At 45.3% G+C, this 25,847-nt stretch overlaps 1 protein-coding gene and 1 pseudogene across 1 annotated transcript in view; one reads left to right on the top strand and one right to left on the bottom strand.

Annotated features, from left to right (window-relative positions):
- GRIN3A (glutamate ionotropic receptor NMDA type subunit 3A) overlaps window positions 1–10,640 on the top strand; it is a 68,309-nt gene extending 57,669 nt beyond the window's left edge. The window contains exons 7-9 of the mRNA XM_059836481.1: window positions 4,732–4,896; window positions 5,736–5,809; window positions 9,197–10,640. Of these exons, the coding sequence (XP_059692464.1) occupies window positions 4,732–4,896; window positions 5,736–5,809; window positions 9,197–9,533 (576 nt within the window). The 3' untranslated portion in view covers window positions 9,534–10,640. The remainder of the gene's footprint in view (window positions 1–4,731; window positions 4,897–5,735; window positions 5,810–9,196) is intronic.
- A 2,970-nt stretch (window positions 10,641–13,610) lies between these two features.
- On the bottom strand, window positions 13,611–25,293 carry LOC132322463 (E3 ubiquitin-protein ligase BRE1A-like; annotated as a pseudogene).
- Between the last annotated feature and the right edge of the window lie 554 nt (window positions 25,294–25,847).

The raw sequence follows: 25,847 nt of genomic DNA, 5'->3' as shown, positions 1-25,847 counted from the left end.
CTGCCCAAAGGAGGAACTGGGAATGTTTCCAAAAAGGGTCTCCAAAGTGACAGATGTTGCATTGAAAAGGGGTTATCTCAGTGTGGGAAGAGACAGTGTGTTCTGGACTTGCACTGTGGAAAAAAATACTGTGCACAACAGACCTGCAGAAGGGAGAATGAGGATTGACTCTGTCAACAGAGTCAGGAGAAGATGCGTCCTGCAAATGAGTAAAAGATTTAGATTCATCCATTGAAACTGAAAACAAATGAAAGAAAAAGATGACTGTTTGAAGAGATACTGACAGGGCTTGGAAAATTGATGAGTAGAAAATAAAACATTTATTACAAAACAGTGTTTTTCCACCTCTGTGCAAAAGCCCTCACAACAAGCAGGGAAAGGAACTTCTCTTGCCAATATGAGACAGTATTTACAGTATCTTGAAATTTGTCACTTGAAACTCTAAAGCCATGGTCATCACTCTTTGCTAAGGATAATCCCTCTGAAGAGATTAAATATGTATTATTTTTAAGCTGCTACTTCTTTGAGAGCACAGAAAGACATAAGAATGAAAATCAAGTCTAAAAAGAAGTCTCTCTGCAGCTACAAAAAATGCCACAATATGGAGAAGGGGACACATTTTAATAACACTTAGCTGACTAAATAAATGCATCAGAATCAGTAGGATTTTGCAAGCCTACTGAGATGTGTAAATGAGTTTAGAATTCTACCCTTCATATCTATTTATCTCTACTAATTCCTTATCAGCACAGGTGCTGCAAAATTGAACTTCCAAACATCAGCAAACCTTTTAAAAATCCTTACAGGGAAAATGCAATCAAAAAAATACAGCTTATTATTATACTTAAAACACACATGATACCCCTATTTAGTATTTGGGTTCAGCAGTGTGTAGCACCAATATCTGTGCTGCGCTGCAACTTGCAAATTATCCACAAGAATCTTTTCAAGCTTCTAGTTAGTCAAAGTAGGACCACAGGAGTATTTGATGACTTATTCAGTGCAGCCAGGGAGAGTAAAGCATTTACAGTCTCCTGTAGTAGGGAGTAAAACAAGAGTTCTTCCCATGAAAACAATTGCTGAAATCACTAAGTGCTGTTTTTGTCTCTGCTGCCTGCTCCAAAGTGAACACAAATGTCAGACTGGCTTCTCTGTATCCCTTTACTTCTATTCAGGGTTAAAAAAAGAAAAAAAGGCGCATAACTAGAGTGGAAACAATAGGAAGTATTCAGATAGCAATTGTATATATGGGTTGATAAACTGGAAAAGTCTCTTCAAGGATGTATTGTGAAAAAAAGCACATGTCTTCTGTGGTATTTGTTGGTGTATAGAAAATGCCAATTTCCCAATTTGCCAGTGGGAAACAACTTGGAGGCTGTTGCAACTGTCGTGCTTAGCACCCATTAGCAGTAATTGTCACAGGATTGACTACATTGCTTATTGCTCCAGAATTATTACATGGCCATAACTGAGTTCATTCTCCTAAAATGCAGGGAGCTACCTCCTGGATTTGTGATTACAAACTTGGAGCAAGGACTGTATTTTTATCCTGGCTTAATACAGAACACATCACACGGTGGGCTTTTATTCCTCAGGAAGACAATAAAATAAAAGGAAACAAAAATAAGATATTGCAGTAGAGAAATCCACCACAGTTTGTTTTCTGTTGCTACCCCCAACCCACACACCCACTCCCCTGGCCCCTAATCTCTGAGCAGAGAGGAAAGCAGTAATGCAGAGAAACCATTTTTTTCCTGCTCTTTCTGCATATATTCAATGTATGCACCTAAAATACATAAAAGAGCCAAAAAAAAAAAAAAAAAGAAAAGTATTAGAGCTTGCTCCTCTAATGAGAGGATCCTCTATTAGAGGCCGAAAATGAGAGGTGCCTCTATTAGATGGTTTCCTTTACTATTTAACATGGGTGTCTCTACAGTAATTACAGACAGCTGATAAATAGCCATTTTACAATGGTTTGTGAATGTGCTGATATTGCTGTGTATAATCACTCCATACACTCTGATAATTATTTCTCCCCTACCTTGTTTTCCCCCTTAATTTAGTCTCAAAAATTTCCTTCTACTGCGCAGCCTTTATCACACAGCTCTTCCAATGTATTACCTTCTTCATTGCTAGATGAAATATTATTGATGCTTTGTTTTGGCACTTCCTTTGCTAGGAAAAGATGTCCTGTTTGGGACAATTTCAAAAGCCATCCATTACAGGTGAAAAACTCATCTAGGATGACAGTGCTGGAATTTCTTTCACCTGCTTCCAGGGAAGGTAGAAAACAATTCTGCAGAGCTGTCAGGACAGGGAGCCAGACCCTCATCAGCATAAATCAGAGAGGCTTTGCTGAAGACGAGGGAGTTATTTTTCATGTAAGGAGCTAGCCAAGTGTGCTTTCTGTAGCAGTGCTGGAGTGGCATCAAACACTGACCCCAGGCATTCAGGAACCCCTGAATGCAATAGGGCTTTCTATTATTGTTTTGAATGGCTAGGGTTTTATGATATTACATTAAACCTAGTTCCCATGGCAAGAACCACCCACAGGCTGTTACTCTGTGACATCCAACAGCTGGAGCCTGGGAGCATTGGTAGATAAGTGTATTCATCAGACGACTGAGCAAACACATAACCTTTTAATTATTGTTCTGTTTGTTCTCATGTTTACTGTTAGCTCTGCATCTCTAAGTTGTTCCATGCTTGCCGTTGAACACCCTTTCTGGGAAGGGAGTGATTTGCACTAGAGCTTCCTGGAAAACTGGCAAAAGCACCTTTAAACAGCATGTTCAGCTGTTTGGGATAGCAGGTTTTTTTGCTTCTTACAGATACAGATGTGTCGTATTCAAAGATGGGCCATACTGAGGCCTTAGTTCTGAGACCTCTGAGAAAAAAGAAGGTCAGACATGCAACTGTTTATTATTTTATTCTACCTGGGCAAAAAGTTGGGCTACACTGCCAGACCTACAGTCAAACACTTTGGTGCCTAAGCAGTGTAAAGCATTACCATCTCTAATCTCTGTGTCACCCTCCTATGCCCCTAACTGAAAGGACAAACAATGAGGCAGCAGGTCAGTAAGAAAGTGTGATGTGGAGAGGCAAGTTTTGCCTTGAGTTTGAATTGATGCAGTTTCCAGATCAAAAACACTCTTGTGCCAAAATTCTGACACACTTCTACCCCAGAGCCACTTTGCTATGGCTTTCTTATGGTTTCTAGGCTGCAGTTTCTTTAGAAATTGCTTTTACACCTCCATTAGACTCTTCAACACCCTTGAAGTGTTTATTCACTGGAAGAAAAATTCTCGTCTTGAAAGTTCTGCTCAGTGTGCTTCGGGACAAGGAGGTTGATTTTGGCAGAGGATCCCCAAAACAAGAGTCCATTGCCAGTGCCAGCATGGTAAAGTTCTCACTCTGCTAGATTGCTGAAGCTCTGTTTTTGTAAAAAACCCATGATATGCTGTCTCATACCATTGTGTTCTAAAGAGCAGTTTTCTATGCGAATCAGAAATCAATATGCAAACCAGAAGAGAGAAATACAGCTCACAGTCACCCAACCAAAGTACACAGAGAGACTCCCAAGCCCTCAGCTTCAGTGCACTCATCAGTTATGAACTCTGTGGCTTAAAATGACCTTAGAACAAGAATTCACAGATATTCTGTAATGCATCTTTTCACTAATTCCAGTTTCTTTTTCGAACTAATGGAAATACTCATAATAAAGCACAATCCCCACCCCCACCCATGGAGCAAATGAACACAAGGAACACAACAGGTCCAGGGTAGCGGCATTGCAGGTGACGTACAACCCTTCCTAAACTCTGCTCCTTTGCTCCTTTTTTTCTTTTTTTTCCTCATTTTTTTTCATTTATTTGGTGAGTAGCATTGTTTAATAGAAAGACACAACTGGATTTTCTATTCCTGGAAATATTTCCATAGTATTCGGTGGGCAGTAATTTTCCACAAGGGATTTTATTTATTTATAAAGTTAGTTATGGAGGCCTGAGAATAAAGGTACTACATGCACACCTCACCCACACACGGCAGTGCAAGTATCTGTGGTACAGATTTCTGCTCTAGATAGTTTCTTGGTGTTCAAACATGATTAATGCCAATAAGACAAATTAACTAAGGGCTTCCTATCCTGCATGGAAAGGGTAGGTTGGCAGAAAAAGGTGTGAGTGTTGCTGTTCTCCATAGCTGCAGTCAGAGTTCCTAACAAACAGTTTCAGTCCTGTTAATGTAGGGAGTGGAGGGGTGCTATGTTTGTGCTACTTATTTCACATTTTCTCCATGACCTTCCATCAAGGGTAAAGCACGAAAATGGAAAGTTCACAGTCAATTCCCTGAAAATATGAACTCATAGAGCAGTAGCTCACTGCTGATGTAGGACTTGCTTTACAGTTCATTGACTACATTTTATCAAGCACTACTGGCTTTTACAAATGCAAAGACACTGCAAACACCGTATGCTTGTACATGTTTAACACTCCACCTCATTAGGGGAATGGCTCAAATTCCCTGGTTTTTGGCTGATTCTCTTCCCATGACAGATCCTTTGCTCTTGCTGGACAAAAAGCAGCACAGAAAGGCTTTGCTGTGAACTCTATCCATACTATTCTACATTATTTCACCACTCTGTACTCAGTCAGACCACATTTCCACATGAAAAACAAAGCATCTGCTTCAGCACACTAACAACTTCCTGTCTTAACTTTTCCTTTTATTCAGACACTGCAGATGGGGATAAAGCATTTCTCAGGGCTCTTCGTGATGCTGTGCGTTGGCTTTGGTTTGTCCATTCTCACCACCATCGGGGAACACATCGTGTACAGACTGGTCCTGCCACGAATCAAGAAGAAATCCAAGATGAAGTACTGGCTCCATACCAGTCAGGTATGTGTTCTGAAGGGACCCTGTGAAAGCTTTGCCTTGAGGTTGAATTGAGGCAGTTTCCATGTCAAAAACTGTGATTGACTAAGAAAGCCATACTGTGGCTTTCAGTCAGCCAAATGTGTGGCTGACTAAGAAAGCCTGGACAAGAACTAGGTATGAAATGTTGTAAGAGCACTGACAGTTGGCATTTGAATGGTGACAGCAGCTTCTGGAGCTCAAAGAGGCTGGTCTAAGGATGGAATGGGAAGCACAGAGGAAATTATTTAAATATTCGGTTGCAAAGCTTACAGAGGGACACCCCCCGCACCCCCAGCCATTTGCACTTGTAGCCTCACTGCTCAGCTCTTTTGGATGATGGAAGCAACAGTGTTGTTATCCTGAACTGGCAGACCAGAACATTTCATCTCAGTGTTACAGGTTCCCAAACCTGTGAGGCATGCAGGAAATGCTGGGTTACCTCCCTCATTATTCCAGAAAAACTAATGGGACAGAATTGCTCTGGGTGTTTGCTCTGAAGGAAGAAGTTACTTTACAGCAAAAGGCACAAAAGAGAAGAACTTCCATTGCTTTATAAGAGCACAGAAGAAGAAATCTTTTAAAACTAATTTAGCACCAAGGATTGTTCCCAAACTATTAATCAACTTTTCAGTTTGCCCTTCTTTGGGAAAGTATGGGAAAATAAATCTATTGTAATGACAAAGCACAGACAATTGCTTGTATCCTTCAATGTGCAAAATAATTTATGCTCACGTCATCAGACAAAGCCCAAATTGTTTACCAATTTGTGGAACCATTTTAAATCTTACTTTTACTAATTTATGTTCCTCTTTTTCCTCTAGAGATTACACCGTGCTCTGAACAGTTCATTTATTGAGGAAAAACATCAGCCTAAGAAAAAACGAGTAGAAAAGAGGTAGGAAGTTCTCCAAGCCTTAAGACACAAACTATAAAAATTACTTTGAAATTAAATGCCTTCTGTTTGGATATATAGTGATGCCCCAAAGGTAATAGAATTAAAAAAAAAAAAAAAAAGGAAACAAGATAGAAGTGACAAATGAGGGAGGCAGAAATTAATTTTTTTTCCACTATTAAATCTAGAAATCTTATTATTTCATGATTTTGCATACAGCTAATAAAAAAAACTCCCATTCTAAAGAGAGGCTTTGCAGTTGAAGTCCACTTGTGTTTAGGGAAAGAAGTTCAGGGAATGAATGACTCCCGTGCCAAAGCACTGGCAGCTAACTGGGGCTCTGAGAGGCAGAGCCTTTAGAGGGAAAGAGAGATCAGGCACTCACATGCCTGAAACTCCTTCAGCTGGTTTCTTTAAAAAAGCAAGCTCAGGAGAGGCGAATGCAGTCCTTTGAAAAAACATTGTGTCTAACAAGTCCTGAGGGAAAAAAATGTAGGTAACAGCTTGGCCTTGTTTTCATAGCCTGTGTCTTCTGCAGAGGAGACATGGCATGTGCAGCTTCCAGGAGCACAAGGCATTGCATGGAACCGTGCACGTGCTCAGCAACTCAACCCCACTGCTGCACTTTGTAAGGACACAAATAGCAGCACTGCTTTTCTACAGAGAAGTTCAGGCACAGAGTATAGAATACAGAAGGTCTTTCAGAATGCTACTGGATGTTTGGCCTGACTGAAACCTACAGATGTCAATGTATGTTGTGTTTCTTTGATATTCCTCTGCTAAAGGCAGCAAATATAAATGAGTAAGCATCTCTAAGCTCCTAAGCTGCCTTTCTACACACAAGTGTCTAAAAATGCCTGCAATTGATCTCCTCTGTTCATTCCTTCATCTTATCAAAGAGCACCATGTACGGAACCTCCTTGCACACAGCCACTCCTGGCTTTTGATCTGTGAGCAGCAGGAGAGGCCATGAGTGCTGCAAAATGTTTCCTCCTGCTGCACCCTCCTTGTTGGGTGGAACAGGGGGAGATGGTGCATAAGCCCCCCAGGCAATGGCTTAGAAAAAGATCCATGCAAATACTCTTCCAACTTGGGAGAGTGAAGATGTACAGCAGTCCAAAACCTTCTGCCCACACAGCAGTCATCCCTCAGCTGTGTGCATGCACACCCACCCACTGTGCTTGCTCTTCTCAGCATCTCAAGGCTGCTGGTTCCATTGAATTGGGATGAATTGGGATGAATTGAACTCGGCAGAGCCACCAGTGGGATGTCCAGCTTGTCATGAACACTCACGTGGCAAGGCACTGATGCCTTGTGAAGGCTGACCTAGACCAGAGACTAGATGGAGCTAAAGAATAAAGTAGGTATTTATTAAGAGGCCTCAAACAGATCCACTTTGGGCAGCACAAGCCAAAATGGCCACAAAAATGGACCACAGGTCATGGGGTCTCATACTTTTATAGGTTTTGGTCCATTAGCATATTGGAGCTAATTGTCCAAGTACAGCTTTAGCCCAGGAAGTCCCATCCTTCTTGTTTCCTCTCTTCAGTCCACTCAATGTTGTTTGTGCTCTTGGGCCTGAGGTCTGGACTGGCTTTCCTTGGTCCCCAGCTGGACAAGGAATTGTTTTGTCTACCTGTTCTGTGAAGAGAGCTTACAATCCCCTAATATGAAGCCTAGACTTACACACTAAAGCAGAACTGAATCTGAAAAACATAAAAGCTAAAACCTGAGGCACCAGCACAAGACAGACCTCTCAAATCCCTTACATTATCAGACGTGCTTGCATTCCTGCTGGGCCCCTTAGGAACTCTTAAAAGCACCAAAGATACAGAAAAGAGGTGGAAAAAATTGGCGTCATGCTACTGCTGGTATCCTCATGGAGGAAAATCTGTTGGGTTTCTTAAGGTCACCAAAACTACAAAAGCTGCTCAGCAGCAGTAGCCCAATTTGAAATGGTTTTATTGACTCGGTGAAACTGGAGTGCTAACTGTGGACTGGCATTTGTTAAAATCAACTGCCCAGACTTGGAGTCTTCCCATCTTTTATTTTGAAATATGAGAATATAGCTGATCGGCAGAAAAATAAACAACTCTACATACACATCCCTGCTGGGATTCCCTGAGCTCTGTGGAGCATGATCCAGGCAGGGGCTGCTGCTCCTGCCTGAAACCTTCCCTCCAGCCTCTTCTCTCTGCCAGCCCATCTCTTGGAAAACACCCCCAGTCGCCACCTCCTTGAACAAAATGTTCACTTTCCAAGTTCCTTTACTGCAGGCAGGTGAGAAAAGTATCCACCCCTTAAAGCAACTGCTTTCAGCAGTCACAACCCTGAAATATCAACCTCCTTCCTTAACCTGCCCATGGGCAGCTCCCACCAAGAGGCCTTTTGTCCAAGGATAGCCACAGAAGAGCTTGAGGAGGGAGCAGTTTGGAACACAACTGCTTCAGAGTTTAAACCTGCCTTTATCAAAGGAGCACACACCAACCTGTCCCAAAGGGAAAGCAGGCAGGAAAGAGAAGCTCCTCTCCCACAACAGCAACCTCTGTGCTTCCTTCTCTTCCAGCTGGAGAGTGGAGGCCATGGGCTCCACCTCAGTTTGGGAAGGAACCCTGGGAATTGGCCTGATCTGGGAGGGCGGCAAAAGGAAGTTCCCCAAAAAGTAGGAAAAGATTCTCTGGAAGCATTAGATTATGACAATATTTCTGGAGGAAAGCAAACCAAAAAAAAAAAAAAAAAAAAAAAAAAAAAGAGTAATTGAAGTATTTCAAAAAGTCCCCAGATGGAAATTTGTGCCCCAACAGGACAACCCCAAAGTCTCTGTGGTGTGTCAGGAAGTTCAGCAATGAACCTGCAAGGCTTGGATAAACATCACTGGTGTCTGTCCCCCAGAGCACAAGCAGCTCCCCAACGAGACTTCCAGACTAAGGGACAAAGCTTCCCCCTTCAGCTCTCCACAGCAGCTCTAGGGAGTCTCTTTCCTTCTCCGTGAGAGCAAATGCCCAAATCAGGACAGACTAGGAACACGGAAAGGACTAACACTGTAATAAACTTGCACATTGCAACCACAAAAGCTTTCAGAGGCTTTGAAGGACTCAGATTTTCCTGAGCTGCAGCTGAGTAATTTTATTACTGAAAAAAAGTTTTGGGAAAGATTACGTTCAGGGTTCTCTTCTAGCCTCTGCTATGGTTAAATCACAAAAATTTGGTCCTTTAAATTCATGATTTGTGCTTTGCAAGAAAACATACTTTCAGGGATAAAAGAATAATATTTCTATGTAACATGCAACAGCAGCCTTATATTTTCCCAGTAGGACGGCTCAGAGTGGAGGTGTGCACACAGACAAGAACAGGCTCTGATGTGGTGTTAACTCTCCTCTCTCTGTTCAGGGCCCATGTGGGGAACAGCCAGCATGCGGTGTGGAACACAGCCAACCTGGGCAACTGCCACCGCAAAAAATACATCTGCACCGATGAGGGGCAAAATGAGGTGACAATCCATCAGCACCAGGACATCCCCCTGCCACAGGGGAGGAGACAGACTCCGCCTTCCTTAACCACCAACGGGAAAGCAGAGTCTCTCAACACTGCGAGGACCTCGGTGCTGCAAGAGCTGACAGAGCTGGAGAAGCAGATCGAAATCATCAAGCAGGAGCTGCAACTTGCCATGGACAGGAAATCAGAGCTGGAAGAGTATGCATGGACAAACAGAACTGCAGAGCCCTAGGCCAGCATATCTGTGCCCTTGCCCTTTTCTTCCGTTCTCCCCTTCCTCTGTAAAATTTGTAACACACTTTTGTCATGCCAGAAAGGGCTGCAAAAATAAACCAGGCAATAAGCTCTTCAGGAGAGCAGAACTGCAGCAGCCCACAGCCACTGCCACCCTCCTGAGTTCTCCTCCTTTCACAGCAAGTTTCTTCTTCTCCTGAAAAACACCAGCCATTCCCAAGGGACTGGAGAGACAAGGAGCATCCCAATGAGAGTTCCTCGCTTCTCCACTTGACAGTACAGTGAGGTTTTACTTTTTTAGCCCTTTCTGTGCATTAATTAAAAAAAAAAAAAAAAAAAGAGAAAAAGATACCAAAAAAAAGATTTAACCTGTTCATTGGCAGTATGTCCCTTTGTTGGTACATTTTTGTTGTGTTCTGTGTGGATCTAGTCTCTGTCCATGTGAAGGCTCCTCACGGATGCCTCTTGATGGCAGGTGCTGTTCTGTGTCGGCAGTCCCTTCCCTCCTGGCACAGGCTCACAAGACAAATTCCTGGTGGCAAACCCACCACGCACCATTCCCTCAGCTCTGTCAGCACAAACAGAGGTGTAGCTGCTCTGAGGCTGTGGTGAAGGAACTCACCCAGCTTAAAATACCTTGGCAAAACCCAACCCATCACTTCTGTCTGCCTGGGAGCCTAGGCTGGGCTTCCAGCCCCTCCCAGGGAGAAGCCATGCAAATACTGCACTGACAGGTGAAGGGATGGACTCACAGTGGCACAGGACAAGGATGAGAGGGGAGAGGGGGCACTACTGTAAATCAGTATTTACCTCAAAAAGCAAAATATTTGCCAGTGTGAAACTACTCCCTTAATATTCTCTGTCTTAAGATGACAGTAAGGTCCTTTCTCACAGATGAGGCGACTCAAGGGGCTCTGGACCATGACTTATTCCCATAGCAAGGTCCCATCAAAACCAAAAGGAGTCACCAAAACCACCCTGTGGATGAAGAATGAGAATTGTGGTTTCAGAGGCAATGTACTCAATGGAGCTCGCTCCCTTCTGGGTGATGAAGGCAAGGAAGGGTAAGCTGTTCAGCATCTGAATAAACACTGCATCAACCCAACTGACTGTGTTTTTTAAATAGGGTTTCTACCAATTTTTAAAAACCACTTCTCAACACATCCCATATTATGCAGAAAAAGAAAGTTTGTAACGCTGCCTCTTAACTGTGGTCTCCCAGATAAATCACCAAAGTAATTTTTACCCTCCCTGTATCTCCAGGCACCTGCAGGGGTTGCCCGGGGTATTCTTGATTACTTCTGTTGCCTTTCCTTCCCCTCCCTCTCCCCTTTAGATAATCAGATTTCTAGAAAGATTTCTAGCTTTTTCTTTGTGTAGCATCTGGTACCTCAGAACCTCCAACATCACTAGTTTAGAACAGGTGAGGGTTGTTCTTTTCATTAAAACACAAGGAAATAAGTATTTCAGTCCAATTTTATAATTATTTTCATCAAGGCTTTTATGGCCTTATCTCCACACACATGAGCCCAGACCGAAAATGGTAATCATACCTTCAACAAAAATGTTGTTCTTCAAAGCTCCAGACACCAAATCCTTCAACAAATCTGACTTCATTTAAAAGCAAAACTAGAAATGGAAACATGTCAACCACCTAATAACTACTGTTCAGCAAGTGTTATTTCTGGTGGTTGTCTGAGGAGCTTCTCCCATGTCAAATGCAGAACAGGGATTGCTCTGAATTACTGCACCACCAGCTGTGCCTTTTCAGAAAAGACCCAAGTGACTGCTGCCCAACAGAGACATATTTTGGCATGTTATTTTCTTGTTCAGCCACTGCTCCAGCCTGATCCCCTCGGGACAGGGGATTGCTGTGGGCTTCTGTGGGAAGGGGAGTACCACAGGCACACCAGTGCCTGCAGACTGTGGCACAGGGGAGGATCTGAAGCTGCACAGGAGACTGGAGACACGGCTCTTCTTTCTTGCCCAAGACACTGAATTTAGAGAATGTTTTCATAAAGAATAACATCACCGCTTCACTTTTTTGCCCCAATACTTACTAGTCCTGAAAAATTTTAACTGTTTCCATCCATTCTGTTTCTCAGTGGTTTAATTAAAAGCACCGAGAAACTCAGTTCTTTCAGAAATGAGCTTGAAATAAGCTATTACTTTAGAACAAAACCAACCCATTTTTCTTGCTAAGGGAGGACAGGAGTTTCCAAAAACTCCTCTGTGAAACTGATGCAGATTGTCTGAAGCATCCATTTCCTGCCAGGAGCAGAGGGAAGCCAACCCAGGCAGTGTGCACATTGAGTTCAATTTCAGTAGAAAGGGGATACAAGAGAGGCTGGGGATGGACAGAGGGCCTCTGCAGCTCTGCTGGGGCTGTTCAGTTCAGGCTGCTGCTCTCAGCTGTAAAAGGAACTCTTGCTGCTGCAGCAAAGCTGTGTGAAGATGCAGACAGTTTGTTCCTGAGCCAGGTCCTTGTTGAGATGAAGAAGCATTTGTACCCCAAAATCTACCAGCAGCATTACCACACCATTCATTAGCCAACTTGCTGCCAGAACCTGTAATCCCGGGAGCAACTTCCAGGGGAAGGGGAGCAGGTTCTACTCTCATTCCTTCTAACAGTTCTTACACTGGGGCAGGAGCTCTCAGCAGCCCAGGTTCCCCTTGGAAAGGCAGGATGCCGTGTTCCTTCTCACTTTTCAGGATTCCTCATCATTTACAAGGCTTTACTCATATATTCTGAATGTTTCCACCAAGATAATGAATAGTGTAAGAGCATGTGATGAATTCCTTTCTCTTTGTACCTGGTATTTCCTGCAGGGAGGGAATGGAGGAAGGCAGGAGATTCCATGCTTCAGGGAAGGGACATCCATGAGACAAACCTCTGACAGGTGCACCTTCCATGCAAGTAAGGTTTACAGGGAAAACACTACACCCTAGGAAGAAATGACACAAATCAAACTCTTCCTCTTTTGATTTGAGGAGCAGACTTCCAATGCAGCCTCCAGGTCAGGGAGCACTGAAACTCCAAGCCACATGACATCCCTGCCAAAATTCCCAGCAGCCGTGACAAAATGCAGCATCCTGGTGCTCCTGTTGTGTCAGGAATAAGCTGGGGATACAGCCAAAGGGACAAAAGTTGCTCTAGCTGAGCATATTTTGAAAGGAGAGGAAGGAAGAAATCATGTGTCTCTACTGCAGTTTAAAGCTCGTGAGAAACGTTTCCAAGAAGTGGACAAAGGATGGGAGAACAGACAGTACCAGAGGCAGCAGTACCAGAAAAATAAACCAAACAAGAGCTTCAGTAAGAATTTGTACATAACAAGGTTAATCTTTGGGGTAAAGCTGCAGCAAAGGAACCACCAAAAGTCCTTTTCTGAGAAGGACAATGACAGCAATGCCTCAGCCTAGGGGAAGGTGAGCACATCAACCAGGGCTCGTCAGTGGAATGCTATTTTCTAAGGGTCTCCAAGATCTCTCCTTTCTCCTCTTCTGGATATTTAGATGTGTGAGTTTGGGCAAGGGTTTCCTAGTGCACCAGCCCTCAGGGGTTCTTGCCCTGGCTCAGGAAGATACACAGGTACCTGAGGAGTTGCTCCACTGAGTCTACAGATTCAGTTCCTTGGCCTCTCTGGGGCCTGTTAATTGGGAAACTCTTCCCTCCCAGGAGCAGTGCCATTCCTTGATGGGATTTAATTAGCAGAGCCCTCAAATGAAGCTCTCACTGATCTCTGCTGCAGCTCAGCTTCTATCCCACCTAGGCAGCACTTCGGCTGCATGCCCCCACCTTGGCAGTGTGAAAGCAAGGGATGGGAAATTTCCTCTCAGACACAAAGAACACACAAAAACCGAGGGCAAGACCAAAGGGACAAAGCCAAGAAAGGAATCAAGATCCAGAGCTGTTTCTTTCCAGACCCTGAAGGCCCCTCCCAGGAGACACGGCAGCTCAGGCAGCAGAAGCTGAGGGAGGGAAGGAGGGAGGGAGGGAGGGAGGGAGGGAGGGAAAGGAGGGAAAGGAGGGAGGGAGGGAGGCCAACTCGGCACCAGCGGGGGCTCTGAGAGGGCCTCAGCCGATGTAGATCCTGTGGAACTCGTTGGCCCCAAAGGCAGCATTGCACTTGGGGCGGACACACAGAGACACACAGACACACAGACAGACACAGAGACACATAGACAGACACAGAGACACAGAGACAGACACAGACACAGACAGACACAGACAGAGACACACAGACACAGACAGACACGCGCACACACACAGACACACACACAACAGGAAAAGGACTTCCCACTTTTCCTCACCCACCTGCTCTCCATAGCAGTGAACCCACAGGACACTGTAATGCTCATACAGCAGCCTCAGTTTCCTACAGTGACAGGCCCCTTTGAATCCTGATGCATTCCCAGGCTGGTGAGAGGAACACTCCATCCTGGACTGATTCTGGTGAGGACAGTTAATTCTCTTCAGAGCAGCTCCCATGCTGCTATGTTTTGCATTTTGGAGCAAAACACTGTCAGAAACACAGCACTGTTTTAGTGCTGCTGAGCAGTACTTACACAGCACAAGACCTTCTGTGTCTCATGCTGCCCACCAGCAGGTAGGCTCAGGGTGCCCAAGAAGCTGGGATGCCACACAGCCGGGACAGCTGATCCAGCTGGCCCAAGGGGTGTTCCATACCCTACAGTGCTGTGCTCAGCAATAACAGCTGGTGGAAAGGAGGCAGTGGGAAGATGTTCAGAGCTGCAGCATTTATTAAACAACAAGAAGGCCTGATGAAGCTTTGCCTTACTGGAGATGGCTCGACTCCTGCCTGCCCCAGGAAATAACCAATTAATTCATTTCTCCTTTTGCTTGTATGGACATCTCTGCTTTAACTGTTCAGCTGCCTTTATTCAGCTCACCTGTTTTCTCACTTTGTCCCTTCCGATTCTTTCCCTCAGTGGGGGAGAGAACAAACGCTTGTGGGCAGCTGCCTGAAATAGATAACCCACACCTCCATCTCCCCACCAGCTCTCTTGTCCTCTCTCCTTTTTCCCTATTACTTGTGTTTTCAGTGTCAAAACATCCTCTGCCAGCTCCTCCTTTTCCTCTTTCAGCAGCTTATGGATCTGGTTGGACTTGGTACCTTCTGACATCAGCTGGAAGTTGGCATCATCCTTCTCCCGCAGCTGCTGCATCAGGATGTTCTGCTCTTGCATGTCTTCAAAGGCTTGGCCTGTGACATCCATTTCCAACAGCAGGGCCTCTTCCTCCTGCAAAAGCATCACAGGCTCTGGCCAAACTGTGCCCTGGACCCCCTAGAGTGAGCCTGAACATTTTATTCAGAGACACCAAAGCTAGCCAAGATGGAGGAAGATTCTTGGTGTCAGGGAACACCATTATCCCAACAACCAGGAAAATGAATTCCCTACAAGTCTGCACCACAGCAGAGATACCCTGAAGGTGCAGAGAAAAGACGGTCACCTGTCACTTGTCTGGCAGAATCAGGTTTGACACAGTCCTTGCCAGAGCTGGGCAGAAACCAACACTCAATTCCCAGCAGCTGAACAGCTGTCAGGTAACACCAGGCCAAAAATTCTACATGTGGACAGCTCGACAGCTTCCAACTAACAGGCTGCCGAGCTCCTGCAACTCACTTTGGCCACTTCAGCATTGACAAGGTAGAGCAGTTCTGGTCTACAATAACAAGAATCCAAAGTCTGAGAAAGCACACGTCAGTTCATTGACTTGCCTCTATCCTGCTGAGGTGGTCCTGCTCTCTCATTGGATTGAGCCTTTTTTAGCAGAAGGATTGTACCACTTCCATGCAAACATATTCACTAGATGAACTGAGGAGGTAGTAATTCTTAAAAAGAAATTGTAATCTCTTTCCCTAATGGCTGATAAAGCAAATTCTCTTCTGTGTGCTTCACCAAGCTCACATGTTTAACTGTTTATTTAATGCTTAATTGTTATCAAACATTTCCCACCATGGCCTGCCTGTGATATCCCAGAGCTGAGGGTGGAGGAGGTTATTTTGCTGGTGGTTCTTTTGCTTGCTCAGTTTTCTTCCCCTTTGGTAAACCAGCACCAAGCTCCCATCTCTGGCTCACACAGATATCAATTCCTTCTCTCTTCCTGGATGTAACCTGAAGGCAGCTCCTCCAGTTGCCCCAGCCAAAAGAACACTCATCAGGAATTTCTCACCTGCTTAGCCATGGCAAGTTTCTTCTGTAAATATTCAATTTGTTCTTCCACTGCTTGGATCTTGCAGAGGGCATCCTCATCAGCCATCTTCTTACTCTCCTTTTTCTCCTTGTCCTCCAATTCTTTCACCCTCGTCCTCAGTTCTTCAAGCTACAAGAACCAACCAGAAACAACACTAAACACAAGGATATGCAATGAGCATTGTTCAGAGCCTTTTTTCTCCAAAATTCTCTGAAACGCTCAGGACTGCCTTCAAAGCATGGCAAAAAACCCCAGGTTGTTTTGACAGAATAGTACAGGCAGATGTACCATTGAGATGGGCTGCAGGCCCAAGATCTTGACTTCCACACCTTTGAAAATTTCACAGCTTCTTTTATCAGACTAGGAACATCAGTCTTCTGCAATTGTACATGGATGGATATGGGCTCAGAGAGCATCTGCTCCTTTAAGGCCATCTGGTCAAAGACCTTCTTCCATACAAGCAGGAGATAACAGGAAAAGGAGGAGGTAAAATAAAACATACAGAGATACAAATTTGGCAGACAAATGGTAAGGGAGGCAGTGATGAGAATGAAACCTGGTCAGTCACACTAACTGATGAGAGCACACAGGAGTGTAAAAACCCTTACTCCATCAAGGTTACCTGAATGTGGGAGAAGGAGAGAACCCAAAATAAAGTCTACAGAGACACAAACCTGACAAAACAAATACAAAGAGAGGAAGCAAACCTCTCCAGTCACAACAGCTTCCAAGAAACTACAGGAAGCACCTCCAGGAAGGTCAGCTGGGACTTTGTAACGGATGACACTGTAAAGCAGGAATGGCTCCTGAACTGGGACAGCTGTGGCAATCAAGAGCTGCTCAAATCCAGAGCAATGTGCAGGAAAATGGAGACCAAGGATGAACAATTTGGGCTTAGACAGAGAAGGATATAAAAGGAGCCAGTCCCATGGGAAATATGGGCACTCAGTACACATTTGTCTGGCTCAGCCTTGCCCATGATCATCACAGCCTGTCCTGTCTTATCTCCTTGTATCTTTTCCTTACACATTTTCCTAAGTAGCGCCATGTAATTGAACTCTTTACCCCACGTGTGTGTGCTGCACAGAGGAAGTGCTGCCTATAGGTGAGACCTGCTTGTGAAGAAGGCAAGAGGGGCTTGGAACCACAGGGGTCCCAAAGAGAGGGACATGCTGGAACTGAAGGGATCTGCAAATGGGTCTGTGCCAATGAACCTAGAGATTGTTGTGTGAGTGTGCCTGCACTAGCAACTAGCCCCTGTTTATCTCCAGACCATTCCAATAGCTAAGTGACAGAGCTGAGAAGACAAACAATCCTCAGTTCTGAGGAGAGAAACAACACAGTTCTGCTGCAGAGTACCTGAAAAGAAGTTTAAGTACCACATAAAAAAGAAAAAAGGAAGAGAAATCAGAAATACCTCAGCTTTTGCTTTCTCAGCTGCCATGAGCTGCACTTTGTCTCTCTGCTCTTTGGGGGCAGAGCAATACATACCTAGCAACAGTTTCATCTCCTCCTGGATCTCCTGGCCGTTCCTGGAGAAAGGGAGACAGACCACAGCGAGAACACAGCCACAAAGCCGCTGTTACACAGCCAGCACCCCAGCCTAGCAATATTCTCTAATCTCCCACATGGATATGGAGTCATCCTTGGGTCATCTTATCCTGCTAATATCAAACAGCAGCTGAATACAGGCTGGAAATAAAACATGTTCAGACACATGGGTTGAAATGCAAGAAATGAGCTGGAGATGAAATAGGTATCCTAACAATAAGCTATAAACTATCCACCTCTGCTTTGGGAACCATCCACAAGGGGGAACTGCTGTCTCCTCTATTAATAACCTGCTGCTGTGAACTTCTATGCTATTGTTATGACAGCAACAAATCAACATTACTTGACCCACACCGTGAAGTATCTGCTTTGGTAATTCATGCTTTAGGCTACTGCCCTGACCACATCACAATCAGATACAGAGGGTGTCAAGAAACTCTCTTGGTTCCAAACTCCAGTCATGCTGATCCTGGAAAAGCAAGACTACGTGAACACCCCAGGCTTGGGCACTGCTCCCACAGGAAAGGGAGAAACAGCAACTCTTACTTGAGCTCAGCCTTCAGCTGCTGGATCACTTCCGCCTCCTTCTTTCTTCCATCTTCATGCTTCCCTTTCTCCTTCTCTTTGGACTCTCTCTCCTTCTCAGATTCCTTCTGCTTTTCCCGCTCTCGTTCCTTTTCCTTCTCTTTCTCTTTTTCTTGTTCTCTCTCCTTCTCCTTCTCCTTTTTCTTCTCTCGCTCCCTCTCTCTTTCCTGTCTCTCCCACTCCCATTCCTCTTCATCTCACCTGGCCTTCATCTCCTTAACATCTTCAGAAGCAGCCTTGGGAACAGTCCCTTGGGCAGAAGGATCATCAGGCTCCTGCTTGATCTCTGCAGGTTCCTCCTTTGTGTCTTCAGTGCTGGACTGGGACTGGAGAAGAGCACTGCCACCGCGAGAGCGGATCTGGCCTGGAACAGCAAGAGAGATGACCAAGAAAACAAACCTTTAAGTTCTTAGCCAAGAGTCTTCCTCACCCCCTTCTCCCTTGTCTTCCCAGATCCATGCTTCCATGGCCCCTTTTCATGGAGCACCACACAGCTACAAAGGAGGAGCATTTGTTTGGTCAAAGGAAGCAGCAGAGCGCAGAGCTCCACAGAAAATTTCACTGCATCCTGCACAGCGTATCAGAAGGGTTGGTGCTCCTGGCAAGGGTGACAGCATTCTCCCTTCTCCTAAGCACTTTCTCCTCTTTTTTGGCATCTCCTGCTGTGTTACCTTGCTCAGGTCAGACTGGGCCCCTCTCAGTTTGCGCTTGTATCTCAGCACCTCTCCCTTCAGCTGGTGCTTGTGATTCTGGAGGCTGCTGCTGAGGGGACGCATCTCCCGATTAATGGGGCCTGCAAAAGCAGAAACACCTCTGCAACAAACCACACTTCTGTCAACCTTCTTGAGGACTTTCATGGAGATGGAAAACAAGCTCAGTGACAATGACAAAGAACAAAATAAGACTATCACCATTTTGCCACGTAACAGAGCAACACAAAACATTTGCAGAAGGAAAGTCATGCCAGTTTTATACACAACCATAATTCTTTGCAAATTCACAAGCCTTAAGTTCCAATTTAACAATCTTTTTATACCCATGATCCCAAGGGAAACGTGGCCTGTTAACAAAAAAAAACCTCATTTAAATGCAACTTCAGAAGTCATTTATTTCCTCTGATGAAATTTAAGAAATACTGCTTTGCTATCTAGATTGTCCTTACCAACTAGGAAATGAATCTTCCCCCCACAAGTCATTTTTAATAATGCAAAACACCCTGTCATAAACCAAAGCGTTAGCAAAATGTATCTATTATGCAGCATCTTATGAAAGAAGTCCAATAACATGGAACTGGCCTCCCGATAAAACAGGTGAAGAGCTTTGTTTGTTGAGATGGGAAGACCTGCTGGAACAAGTATTTAACAGTAACAAAGAATACAACCACGCATCCCAGTGCACTGTAGCCCCTAATGGGCATTGGTGGCTAGGTGGTATTTGTTTTTAGGCACAGCAGAACACCGCCATACCTGCTTGCTCCCTGGCAGCAAGTGTCTGCTCAAACTCTATCCTCAACATCTCATACTCTTTGTGGACTTGTGCCAGGGTGTCCTCCAGCTGAATCACCTCCGTGCGTAGCTTCTTGTGAAGGCTGACCTCATCCCTCTGAGGAGCAAAAAGGAAACAGAACTCGGTGCTTTGAACCTGAAGTATCTCTCACCTCATCAATATCAGGTACCACCAGAGCCTGACTTATTGCCAGCAGCGTCTATTTCCTGAGCATTTGCAGAGGCACACAGAGCCAGCAGTGATGGCTGGGGGCACGAAAGAGCTCCCAGGCTGGAGGAGCAGAGGTGTTACCTCCCTCGGCTCCACCTGGCGCTGGTGCGTGGCGCGGGTGCCGTGGAGCAGCGTGCGGGCCTCGTCAAGGTGTGCCTTCAGCTGCAGACTCTCCTTGTACAGAGCAGAAAACTGGGACTGCACGCAGCGGTACTCCGGGCTCTCCTTCACAGCCTCTTCCACTGCCCCTCGCAGCTCATCCTGGGTGGGACACAAGAAAATGCCACAAAAAGGAAAATGATCCCCTTGCCTTTGCATTTGGTTTCTGTCTCTCAAGACAGAACAATAAATCAAGCTGCCACAAGCAAAGACAAAAGTAGAACTTGAATAGCACTGCTGTGAAGTAGGTCCAAGTGATACGACTCAGTACCAACCTTAAAAAGTGTCTGTGTTCTCTTCATGCGCTAGGCTGCTTCTCTCGCACAACCATGAGGGAAGTTTTTCACTCTTGGGTCCTGAAACAGTTTCTCTCAAAGATATGAACTTGGAAAACATAGTAAATTGTAAACACCCAGATCAGTAAAGATGGACACACAGAAAAGTAGGAGAGAACAGAGAAAATGCACATGCAAGTAGACATTAGGTCAGCCTTCTACCAGTAAAACATAATCACTGAAAGAAAGAGAAATAAAATAAACCCAGAGGTATAGAACTGAACTCCTAGGAAAAAAAGTTAGCAAATTATTGTGACTAGCAGCAGTGAAAGAGACACATATATACATGCATTCAGCTTAAACGTAACAGCAGGGGAAAAAAACCCCTGTAAGCTAAAGACCACTTCTCCCTAAACAAACTCATGGGGATAAACAGAATTCAGAGGTGCCTCAAGACAGTTTTCAGCATCAGATCTCTGGATTTAAGTTATTGAGACAGACATTTCTTGTAACTGGCACTGACCACTAAGATGACATTTGGATTATTCTCTCCACCATATACTTATTTACCACAGTGTCACAGCTTCTTGTGTTACCACTTTTAAAACATCACAGACTCACAGGCTGTCTCCCATTTATCCATCCCCCACAGTGGGGAAGACAGAAATTCTTTGACTCTTTCAAGAGCCTGTCTCCCCACACAAGTTCCCTGATTGTTTCTGTTCTCTGGTTCCACTTGCACAGGACGTGGGGAAAGTGGAAGAGGGATCACTACTTGTAAAGAGATGAAAACAGTTTTAACCAGATCTGGTTAAATGGACTCCAAGGTCAGAACGGGACACGGGCAGGAAACCATCACAATTTCCAGCGCTGGCCACGCGGTGTCACCAACGCACTGAGCTGCAAGTGGAGCCACAGACTCGCTCAATTGTACCTGGAGCAAAGTGGAACACAGCTCAACAGCAGGCTCCGAACAAACGCTGCAATGAGGATTTCTGCAGACACAGCGCTGCAAAGCTGAGGGCAGCCCATCCCACAGAACACCTTCATCCTCACACACCTACACACTTCTCACCTTGAGCTTTTCATTCTGTGTTGTTACTTCCTCAACATCCTGACCTAGTTCCTCCAATTCATGAAGGTGATTCCCAGCAGACTCTTTCTTCTCTTCCAGCTCTGCGTTCATCTCCTCAAACTGCTGGGATAAACTGCTTGTCAATCCTACTGTTAATGTGTCTCCTGAGAGTGCTAATGAACTATCTGTTCATGCAGTAACAGCAGCTACACCCTGAGCAGTCAGGTAACTTGACCAAGCCAGAAAGAGTCTAATTCCACCAGCTGTTTCTTACATAGAAAACTCATACACTGACAAAATGGCTTGCCCAGAGTCACCCAGCTTTGTGGCACAGGATCTAAAAATTATACAAAATAAGTATCTAAATTCTGTTCAAACTGTGGCCCTTGTTCTCCTTCCATTTATTCTTCCCCTCGCCCACAACCAAGCTCCTGACCTCACCTTGCGGGCATTGATGGTGATTGTTCCCCCACAGAGCATGCTCCCAGCTCCATACACCTTGTAGCCTTTGGAATTTACCTGCAAAAAATGCAAGACATTTCCTCAAGACCCAATGAAACACTGACAACAGTGATGCAGCAGGTCCAAGACCAAAGAAGGAGCACTGCAGATTCTCAGCTCTCCCAGCAAAGTCCCAGAAAGGATGTCACACAGCAAAGTAACAGAGAGGATGTCACACAGCAAAGTAACAGAGAGGATGTCACACAGCAAAGTCCCAGAGAGGATGTCACACACCCGTCCAACACCACCCCCACTTCCCAGGGCTCCTGGCCAGCGCTTACTCCCTCCAGGACGTCGGCCAGGTGGCGGCTGAGCCTCTGCTCTCTCTTGTGGATCTTGTCAATGTCCCACTGAAGGTCATCAGTCATGGTCTCCAGGACAGACAACCGGGATTCTGCTGTCTCCACCCTCTCTTGCAGCTTGGAGAACTGCAATCAAAGGAGTGCTTCAGCCAGCACATTGCATAGAGCCAGCTTTTCCTGCCACTGCTCTGGAGTCATTTTTCTCTTACTCATCATGTGCTTTTCATCTTTTGCTGTGGTGACAGACTTTTCCGCAAACTGAATTTTACACTGGCTAAATCTCAAGACAGCAACAAAATTAAGACAAAACTGAAAATGGAGAAAGAGCAGGAAGCTGGTAATATCTGGCAGAATACAGAGGCAGCCACCTCAGCGGATTCAAAGCCTTTTTTGGATTTTAATCTTTTCAATCCCTACGTCCATCTGCTCTACAGAGCACCTAAGTGCTCAGAGGTCTAATGCTGTGCAAGACCAGCATAAACACAATTTTTCAATCAACTGAAATCTCTCCAACATATGCTGCTACTAATGGGAATCCTGTAACAGCCAGGATCATCCTGTAACTGATATCATTACACTGTCAAATTACACAGAGAAACCAAGGAACTGAGAATAACAGGAATGTCACCTCCACTGTTCCAGGTGTCTACACAGCCACCTCAGCATCACGTGCCCCCAGTTTCCCTGCTCTCCCCTCTTCTTTAAAAGTTAAATCCATTCAGTTCCCTGACATACTTCTATCCTTTCCTTTAGTGATGTAACAAGCAAATCAACCTGATTTCTACAGAAAATCTATCTACAGCTCTCCACAGCAACAACCCTTTTCGTAACTTTCAAACCATGCTCTTCCTGTGCCCCTCCAAGAAAATGAAGTGCCTTCCATCCACGGGAACCATAAATTATGCTAAGCAGGAGCCTAAAGCAGATTTCTTTCTCTCTCCTATTTATACCTCCTGAGACATGACTCTGTGCTTCTCCTGAAGAACATCAGCCAGTTCCTGCAGCCGTCCATTCTCGTGTGACAGGTAGGCATTCAGCTCCACTACTGCTTCTTCCATCAGTGAAATATCTGAAAGGTGCACAAAGAAAAGAAAATTAATGGAAATCAAGCTTTGATTTCTGAACAGCAGGAATTAAACCAATGAAAAATTGTTTTTACTCCTGAACAGCAAAATACAGAGAAATAAGAAAAGAGAAAAGGAGATTTCTGGGTCTAACTTCAGTTTAATTGACCTCTGCCACAGGTGCTTCCTGAGGGCCTGATCTCCATCCACAGAGAGCTTTCACCTGCACTCCATAAGCAAAAGGCTCTGCAGTTTAACAGTGCTACCCTATTTCTCACCCGTGGGCCATCCCCTCACACCAGAGATCACTTCAGCTGTGTCTGTGCCAGCAACCCAGCATGCCCAGGGACATCCGAATGCTGCCCAAATTCATGCATAAACCTGCTGCAACAGGTGGCCCAGGGTGACACACCAGGCCAACACACCATCACACCATGTGACAACCACAGCACCAGGGTGACAGCTGAAACTAGAGCACCTGAGGACAGGCTCACCAGGCACCAGTGTCAAAGCTACTACCACAAAATTTTCGACTGCCAGCCAAGGACAGCAACACTTCCCTACACCAATGCCAGACTTGGTCAGAGGACACAGAAGGCACACCGAGCATGAGCTGATATCCCACCCAAGGTTTCTTTCAAAATATTCAAAATCTAACCTTAAGCTAATGCTGTTTTTTCAGCAGCCATCTGAGTCTAAAGTGAATCTGCTACATCAAGTTTTAGAAGACGGTCATTTGGCCTTCTCTGCAGACTCTGCTATGTTCAAAACTGACAGCTACACTAAGTACACCACGCCATGAGATGGGTACAGTTTTGCTTAGGACTCAGCGGGAACTGAGCAGCTTGTTCTTCCTGCCCGTCCTACTAAACCGCAAAGGAGAAGGAGTCCACCATCAGTTCACAATGCTGATTTCACTTCTTTACTTGTAAGCGTGAAACCTTTTATGTCGTGGCTGAGGACAGCTGCCTGAGAAGGTTCAGCTGTGCTCTCTGACTTCTCAGACACATGAACACAGTACTGGCACAAACAAGCTGCTTCTTAGCCCAACATGCTGGGCAGAGCCCTCAGCATTCAAATACAGAGGTAGATACCATGCACTTCTGGCACATGGTCCTTTAGAAGAGGTTTTGATAACAAGAGTTTGGAAAGACAAACAAATTCATTTTGGAAAATACATGCACATGAGAAGGATTAGACCTTAATGTCTACAATGTAGGATCAGGTCTAAGGTGGGGGCAGATAGGCATTCTTAAATACCTGCCACTTTGCTCATACCTCCACTATTCAGCTTGTGAGACAGCACATCCACCTTCTCCTGCAGCTTGTCATACATTGTCACAATCTGGGCAACAGCACGGCGGGAGGACTCCACACCCTCCTGCAGCTGAGATTCTATCTCCTAGCTGGCACTGCTGGCTAGACTGGCCAGGAAGGAGAATGCTGGCCCCAGTCCTTCTCCTGGGAACATAAAAGGGTTAAAAAAAAGTGTGTTCTAGAAGGTAGCATATCTCTGCTCTTCACAATCACCAAAAAAGTCTCTGTCAGCCTTTAGAAATGAACATCAGCATTGTCCACAGCGGAAATCCACTTTTCCCACTCTCCCCAGACAGGTGCCTCACCTCGTTCCCTCTCATCTTTGCGCTCCTGATTACTGTCAGAGTCTGGTTCAGGTTCTGGCACCAGCAGTGCTCTTCTTTCAGACAAAAGGTCTCCAAGACTTTGGTCCAGGTCGAAGCATTTAAGGATGATGCGGATCTTTTCATCCAACTGAATGATGGGACAGGCAAGGCAAGACAAGATAAAGAATGGGTGTGAACAAAAGGAGTGCAGTGGTACAGGGAGACAAGAAAACTCTATATGAAGTAACAGAGGCTGTTATCAACCTGATTCCAGTAGTGGTGGATGATCAGCAGAGAGGCCTCGTGGGTGGCCTGCCGACACTCCAGCTTCTCAATGTGCTCCTGCAGCTCATCTTCGGTGGCCTGGTGCTGGTCGAGCATCTCCACCAGCTTCCGATTCTTGGTCTGCAGGGTCCGGATGTCCAGCTCCTCCTGGGCACAGGCACACAGGCCAGGTCACAGAAGGGCTCATCCTGACCCCAGATACATTTCTGCCTCCAGATGAAAAAACCAAAAGATGGAGTGGGGGTATGCAAGGAAGACATACCGTTTAAGGAACACCACCAAGTTTAATGGTCTCCACAGTGGTGCCTGAATTTTCAACCCCTGCCTTCTTCTCCGGAGGTGCAGAAGGGCCAGGCTTTCCAGCCGCCCGTTTCTTGCCAATTCCAGACATGGTGGCTGAAGTGCAAGGATTCCCACCTTCTCCAAGTTCTTCCTGAACATTAAAGAACACTATCCAAGAAAGGCCAAAGACACATCCACGCGGTCAATTTGATTTGGGGTTTTTTACATGCTGATGCATCACTATAACAAAGAGCCCAAAACAGAGAAGATCATGGAACTAGAAAGATTTTGAAAAAGATTTGTTGGGAGGAATGGATGTAAAGTGGAAGACAGCTAAGGAGGACTGTAAATGGCTAAAGTGACCTTGCAGCTGGGAATAACCCTTGACAAGTCAGTGATCCTCTGGCACAGGCTGACTTTAGGGTGCCCACATCTCTAATACTGCACCTCTGCCCAGCTTTGGGGATCCCACAAGGAGCAAGGTAACAGACACAATCTACTCCTTGTCTTCTAACTGGGAGATTGTGCCAGCCTGTGCTGACTCACACATTCTGGTCCAACGTTAAGCAGTGAAAGACACCAGCAGGATCTGCACTGCAAGCAGTGACAGGGAAAATATCCACTGCTCTGTAATGCTAAAATTGAAGCACTGTACCTTGTCACCCTCCTTGCAAAAAC

Source organism: Haemorhous mexicanus, chromosome Z (assembly GCF_027477595.1).
Source record: "Haemorhous mexicanus isolate bHaeMex1 chromosome Z, bHaeMex1.pri, whole genome shotgun sequence".
Lineage (NCBI taxonomy): Eukaryota > Metazoa > Chordata > Aves > Passeriformes > Fringillidae > Haemorhous > Haemorhous mexicanus.
Note: the sequence above shows the minus strand (reverse complement) of the source record. Positions and strands in the feature narration are given on the sequence as shown.